The 7,347-nt window shown below is 37.5% G+C and overlaps 1 protein-coding gene across 6 annotated transcripts in view; it reads right to left on the bottom strand.

Annotated features, from left to right (window-relative positions):
- Positions 1-751: 751 nt before the first annotated feature.
- Positions 752-7,347, bottom strand: part of LOC121969355 (E3 ubiquitin-protein ligase listerin-like) — a 29,270-nt gene continuing 22,674 nt past the window's right edge. For 4 of the 6 annotated variants that reach the window (XM_042519404.1, XM_042519407.1, XM_042519408.1 and 1 more), the window contains 2 exons: positions 6,959-7,189; positions 752-1,391 (listed from right to left, as the gene is read on the bottom strand). In XM_042519404.1, coding sequence (XP_042375338.1) covers positions 1,164-1,391; positions 6,959-7,189 — 459 coding nt within the window. In that variant the 3' untranslated portion in view covers positions 752-1,163. Of the gene's footprint in view, positions 1,392-1,442; positions 4,593-4,719; positions 5,018-6,958; positions 7,190-7,347 lie in introns of those variants that run through there. The other 2 variants (XR_006108552.1, XM_042519405.1) reach the window with 2 other exon arrangements.

Below are 7,347 nucleotides of genomic sequence, written 5' to 3'. Positions count from 1 at the left end.
ATAATAGGACAACAAAATAAGTACAAAATGAATACGAAGACGTACCCTGCCCCGGGGCGCCCTCGAATAGATGGATGAGCTGATCGGGATACTGACCGAGTCGCCGCAGCTCTGAATAGTAAATAAATGTCCGTCCGGTGAGTAGCTGACTCCAATGGCTCGGAGCCGAATGCGATATAGATATGTAGGACGACACACTGTCCGACTACAGCCTTGGCTTGCAAAATCTCTCCTCTTCCCCTTAATCACATCCACATCATTCATATATATATATATATATATATATATATATATATATATATATATATATATATATATATATATATATATATATAATAACAATGTTTGGAATCATAAGAGTATATCCATTAATTTCTCTATAATATTTTTAAAATTTAGAATAAATCATCTAACTTTATCAAATTTAGACAATCATTTTTCATTACACACTACATCATCTATTTTAAAATTTCTACTATATTTTTTATTATTTTTTTCTCTCATTCATTTTTTATTATTTTATATATCCCTACATAATATCTACTTTTCATTATCCAATCTATTATTTTTATTTTTTTCTTTCAAATTAAATAATATTTTAATATTTAAAAAATAAATTTTATTTTTTAAATTTTAAAAAAAAAGGTATTAAAAATAGATAGAGTAGCTAATGTAAAAAAAAAATAATTAAAATATAAAATATAAAATATAAAATAAATTCTATTGAAAGAGGGCATGGATGCTCTACATATATCCCATCAAACTAACCTTTTCCTGAATAAAGTAGCAGTCTGGAGGAAATAATATTAATAATCAACTCTCTCAGCAAGCTTTTGATCTCATCATATTACATTATCCAACAAGCGACCGAGAGAGAGATCCAAAGGGGTAAACAATTTGGCCACTGGTGACTCCGCGCTCTGATTTTCATTTTGCAGCACCCTGAACAAAAATGAGAAAAAAAAAAGGGGCTTAACTAGCAAGGCTCTCTACATATTTCTTGAGGTCAGTCAATTGCTTCCTGTGATGGTGGATCCCTGGTCTGAACTCTGAACTCGTCAACACACAAAATGGATGGCTGCAGTTTTATACGTTTCAGGTTTACTCGTGCACAAGGTATTCATGAAACATTTGCACATTCCACAAGGTAGAAAAACGACTGATCAGAAGGGGGACTGACACAATGGGCAAGTTGATTTATGAGAAGTTGAGAACCACTTGTAAAGGCAAGCAGAGTGAAACTTGTGCTTGCAAGTTTTGCAAGCGAGCCTAGGAAGACTGTGATTTGTTGTGTGGTTTATGCTGTAACAGATAGGGCATTCTTCAACACCAAGAAATTCTTTGTCAAAATTGCTTTTCCATATCCGAATTGCCTCAGCAATTGCACCATTCTGCTAAAAAAAACAAAAGTTCAACGTAATCCTGCCGATATGAAAAATTAATAGATGCAGAGATATAGAGTGAATTCAAACTACTATAAAAATATTTAATAAAGGCTTTAAATTGGAGAAATATATGCAACAGCTGTGCATGGTTTAAAAAGCATATGAACACTGCATGCGGCTGAAGCATAGCATAGTTGCACTGTATGTGTGAGCTTCTATTTGCACATTTTAGAATTAATAATGTCAATCAGCTATATTTGCTAATAATGAATAAATATGAGAAATCACAAGTGTGTTTACATCTACTATCAAACAAAATGCAAATGGGATCAAAATATCCTATTTTGACCAATAAGCAAAGTGAAAGGAACATATATATGCCAAGATATCATAATTGTCATACTCATTGTTGAACTTTTACCATAACCATTGAAATCCACCTCTGCCCTCTTAATTAATTCAAATTGTAGTGTATGTTATTTAAAGGTAGTAAGGTACAAGTGAATTTGGAGGATCAGGAGAGCTCTTTAGTTTCTGATGTTTCTACAATTAAATCTCAAACCAATTGTGATGCTAATGTGAATGTTTATGTTTATAATCTTCAACTAACCATTCAGATTGTTCATACTAGAATAGCTAGATTGAAATCAAACAACAATCATAACTAAAAAATTATACAGATGTAAAACACCAGATACAAATGCAGAACAGACTTAGACAAAATTGAACTAATTCGTGGTAGAAGAAATTATATTTTCATGTCCATAAGCAAACATTTTCTCACCAGACTTCCCATATGAAACTAAATATTGCAGGTTGCCTCTTCATAACTGATTTCCCTCCTATTTGTTAGAACCTCAAGTGGAGTTTTGATGTTTAATCAAATAAGTTTAAGTTAGGCCTCATTGTGTTTTAATGTGTGTCTAAGTGTACAAGGATTAAGAGAACACATACCCGATGGCTTAGGAGCATTGAAGATCGCAAAGCCTTAGCAGAAGACGCAAGCAAGCGAAAAAAATAGCACGGAAAAGGAGTAGAAGGGCTCGGTGTATCTGAGGTATGAGGAGCTACAGAAGAGCATTTTAGTGGAGCAAAAAGGACACATGGGGAATGAGCCGGAAGGGCTTGATGCATCCGAGGGAAAAGAAGCAGGAAGGAAGATTGCCCAGGGTGATAGGAATTGAGTCCGGGCGACCTAGTGTCCGAGAGACCAGAGAAGGTGAGATCAATAAATGGTAGTACGAAGGTTGGCCATAATCTAGGCGATCGGAAGTTGACTACTGAGTCATCCAGACCGTTGTCAAAATGGATCAACATGGCAACGTATCTTGGAGACTGAAGGGACTTCCAATCGACCGAAGACCACTGAGTCATCCACAGCCATTATTGAGCCATTGTCGAAACGAATAAAGCTTAAAGCGGCATCAACAAAGATCCAGTCGATCGGACGTCTTCCGAAAGACCGGAAGGTACCACGTCAGCAAAATGTTGAGATAGAGATGGAGTCTCTAAAGGGACTGAAGCTTGAAGAGGAAAGTAGCACACTCTCGAATTCATTCTGTTTTCAGTTTTTTTATTGTTCTTGTACTTAACTACTGTAAGAGATTTCTCATAGTTCTTGGACTAGCAACCCATGGATTGTAAACTAAGTATCGAGCCTCTTCTTTTTATGTTGTGTTTATTTTTGAATCGGGTTTTAACTTGCAAGTTTAGCTATTCACCCCTCCCCTCTAGCGATCCGAACCGCTTCTGCAGCACCAATACTACTCATGTCAGCCCACTAGATTATTGCATGAGTACTTGTTCTTAACTATGTAGCACGGACACCCCTCCAAAAAAATTTTTGGGTGTGTCGGACACGGACACGACACGCAAATACGTGTCGGACACGGCAAAAACCGTGTCGTTGACTTTTTCCAAGTTTGACCAGCCAGACACAGCTAGGACACGGACGAAACACGTTTTCGGACACGTTTGGGCATAATTGTAACAAAATTAAAAATTTCGAGGGTAAAAATGAAAAATAATAAAATTACGAGGACTACTTATTAAAATGACAAAAAAACCCTAAACTACTCTCCCCACGCCCCCGATTCCTTTTCTCCATCGCGACAACTTCTTCGTCGCGTCGCCTGTTGCTGCTCGAAGAATCCGCCACAGCTCCACTACTCGCAGAACCCAGCAGCAGTTCGTCGCTGCTCGCAGAAGCCCAGCGGCCAGCGTCGCCTCTCTGCTCAAGCCAGCGTCGCCTCTCTGCTCAAGCCACCGTCGCCTCTTTGCTCAAGCCAGCGTCGCCTCTCTGCTCAAGCCAGCGTCACCGCCGCTGCTTGCAAAAGCCAGGCGTCGCGTCGTCGCCTGCTCAACAGCAGCCCTCACAGAAGCCAGCAGCAACCCGGCGCTGCTCACCGTCTCCCGCCGCTGCTCGCAACAGCTCTCCCGTCGCTGCCCTCTTTCTGCCCAGTGCCTTCTTTCTGGTAAAGTGGTAAGTTTAGTTTTTTGTTTTTTCTTTTGAGTTCACAAATTTGTTTTTGCTTTTGGTACGATTTCTGGTAAGTTTAACAATAGGCTCCCCAGTCCCCTGCATTGCTTCTTATTTCTTAGTTCAGTTAGTTGTTATTTTCAGTTTACTTGCCATGGAAAGTTTTCAAAATGAGAGTGGCAGTGCACATGAGGATGTTGATGATTATTCTCCTTTATGGAAATTTGTAACCAAGGTGGAAAAGGCAGTTGGAGGAGGAAATGTTACTTGGTCATGCAATATATGTAATAAAGTGTGCAAAGGATCATATTCAAGGGTGAAAGCACACCTGTTAAAACAAAAAGGTGCTGGAATTGCAGGTTGTACGACTGTTACAATGGATCAAATGAAGCGTATGCAACAACTTATTGATGATGCAGAATTGAGAAAGAAGAATTCTAAACAAAAAGAAGTTCCGCTGCCTTCGTCATCTGCATCATCAAATATGGCTTCAAAATCCTCATTTTGTACTAGTGGTATTTTGCAAAATGATGATCCAACAAAGAAGAGGAAAGGACCACTTGGCCCGCTTGAAAAATCTTTTAACTTGAATGCCAGAGATGAGCTCCACTCTGAAATTGCAAGGTTGTTTTACACTGGGGGATTATCTTTCAATATTGCTAGGAATCCTCATTATGTTCGTGCTTTCAGTTTGGCTACTCAACGAACAATTCCAGGTTATCTTCCACCTGGATACAATTTATTGAGAACTTCACTTCTTCAAAAAGAAAAAGCTCATATTGGAAAGCTTTTAGAGCCAACAAAAGCTGCTTGGAAATAAAAGGGAGTTAGTATTTGTAGTGATGGGTGGTCGGATGTGCAAAGAAGACCGCTATTTAATATCATGGTTGTCTGCGAAAGTGGTCCTATGTTTTTGAAGGCGATAAATTGTGAAGGTGAGTACAAGGATAAAGCTTTCATCTCTAAGTTGCTCATTAATACCATAAATGAAGTGGGACATCAGAATGTTGTCCAAGTGGTCACCGATAATGCTCCTGTTTGCAAAGCTGCTGGGCTACTCGTTGAGGCAAAGTACCCACACATATTTTGGACTCCTTGCGTTGTGCACACATTGAATCTTGCTTTGAAGAATATTTGTGCACCAACTGACTCTCTACAAAACAAAGAAGCCTTTGATGAATGCAAGTGGATAGCAGAAGTAGCAAATGATGCTTCAATGATCAAGAATTTTATCATGAATCACAATATGAGATTATCCATGTTCAATGATAACTCAAACTTGAAGATGCTATCACTTGCGGATACTCGATTTGCTTCTACGATCATTATGCTTAAAAGGTTCAGACAAATCAAGAAATGTCTTGAAAACATGGTGATTAGTGAAAGATGGGATTTGTACAAGGAGGATGATGTAGTGAAGGCCAGAGTAGTGAAGTACAAGATATTGGATGATCAATTTTGGGAACAAATTGATTATATACTTGCTTTCACAAGTCCAATTTATGAGATGCTAAGGAAAGCAGACACTGATCAGCCTTGTCTTCATTTAGTTTATGAGTGGTGGGATGAAATGATAGAAAAAATGAGAGTTGCTATCTCAAAGGGGCCTCATAGTGGAGATTCAAAGTTTTATGATGTTGTTCATAATATTCTAGTGGAGCGATGGAATAAAAGCAATACACCTCTTCATTGTTTGGCGCATTCTTTGAATCCAAGGTAAATCTCTAAAAAATTTTAACTTTCTAAGCTTTAGCAAATTAGAAATATTAGTTTATGAATGATGTTAAACTATCAATCTTTTTATGTAGGTATTATAGCCATGAGTGGCTCCAAGAATCTCCCAATCGTCTTCCTCCTCATAGGGACATCGAAGTTTCAAGGGAAAGGAAAAGTGCATTGAAAGATACTACTCCAATTCATCCGAACGAAGAAGTGTTAATGAGGAGTTTGCCTCTTTTTCAGCTGCCATTGATGATTTTTCTGATAATGATTCAATGCGTGATCGAGGTTTGATGTCTCCAACTAAGTGGTGGGTTATCCATGGTGCTTCTACACCAACTCTTCAAAGTTTAGCTTTAAAGCTACTTGGGCACCCATCTTCTTCTTCTTGTTGTGAGAGAAATTGGAGCACCTACAATTTCATACACTCATTGAAGAGGAACAAGATAACACCACAAAGAGCGGAAGATTTGGTATATGTTCACTATAACCTTCGTCTTTTATCTAGGAGGAGTCCACATTATAATGAAGGAGAAAGTAAGATGTGGGATGTTGGAGCAGATGGGTTTGATTCCATGGACATGGAGGGTGCTGCTATCCTTGAAATTGCCAATTTGTCTCTTGATGAACCTAAATTGGAGTCGGTCTTATTTACTGACGAAGGCGGTGTTGGCGATGAGACCGATATGGATGTTTGATTTTTTTTACAGTTTTACTTGTTTATTTAAGATGTATTTGGTGTGTTGCATTTTGTTATGTTTACTTTTTGTTTGTAATGGATATTATGGTTGATCTAATATGAACATGGTTTTCTATTATAGGATTTTTAATTTTTAATATGATATATATATATATATATATATATATATATATATATATATATATATATATATATATAATATTTTTTATTTTTTAAAATCGCCGTATCCTAGCCGTATCGTGTCCTATATTTTTGAAATTTTTCGTATCCCCGTATCCGTGTCGTATCCAATACGATACCCGTATCCGTATCCGTGCAACACAGGTTCTTAATTGTTCCCGTAGTTTTCATAATTTTCTATGGCAACTGGTTTACTAACAATAAAAAGGATTTATTGTACGTAGTCTTACCCTGCTTTGTCAAAGGCTATTTTTGAGACTTAAACTCATGATCTCCAAGTCATACAGCAACAACTTTACCTTGTGCCAAGGCTCCCCTTCAACTAATTTACTAACAGTACAACTTTTAATTAGAGTTGATTGAATTATTTACATACTCATTAACACTTTAACCTAAACAAGTAAAATGCCTAATAATGAAATGCAATATGCAAAGTTCTCAAAATTTGACACATTTGAAGAAGCTAAAGCATCAAGTTTAATATTAGCACAAGACCTGATTGCGAACAAATGCTGTCAAAGACAGCAACCATTTGCGTTGTTTTACTTCACTAATTCCCAAACTTCTCGCGCATTCAACATCCACAGGGCGCAAGGGATAGGAACTTGGAAGGTGAATCACAAGATCCATCCCAGTCTCCTCCTTTTTATAAGTAGCAATTATCTCAGAAGCTGACCTATTAACACTCACTGAGAAGTTGTCATCAGCAAAGACAGTCTCTTTGACCTGTATAAAGAAAAAAACTTAAGGTGTTTCAGAGTGTAAGATATCACGATCAACATACAAATTATAAGTCTAAAGGTATAGCACACAAAAGGGTTCTCAAGTTGATAAGTTCATAAATGCATGCATACTCTGGTTCATAAATTGGTGAGGCAGGTAAT

Source organism: Zingiber officinale, chromosome 4A (assembly GCF_018446385.1).
Source record: "Zingiber officinale cultivar Zhangliang chromosome 4A, Zo_v1.1, whole genome shotgun sequence".
Lineage (NCBI taxonomy): Eukaryota > Viridiplantae > Streptophyta > Magnoliopsida > Zingiberales > Zingiberaceae > Zingiber > Zingiber officinale.
This window is presented reverse-complemented; position numbering and strand designations above follow the sequence as displayed.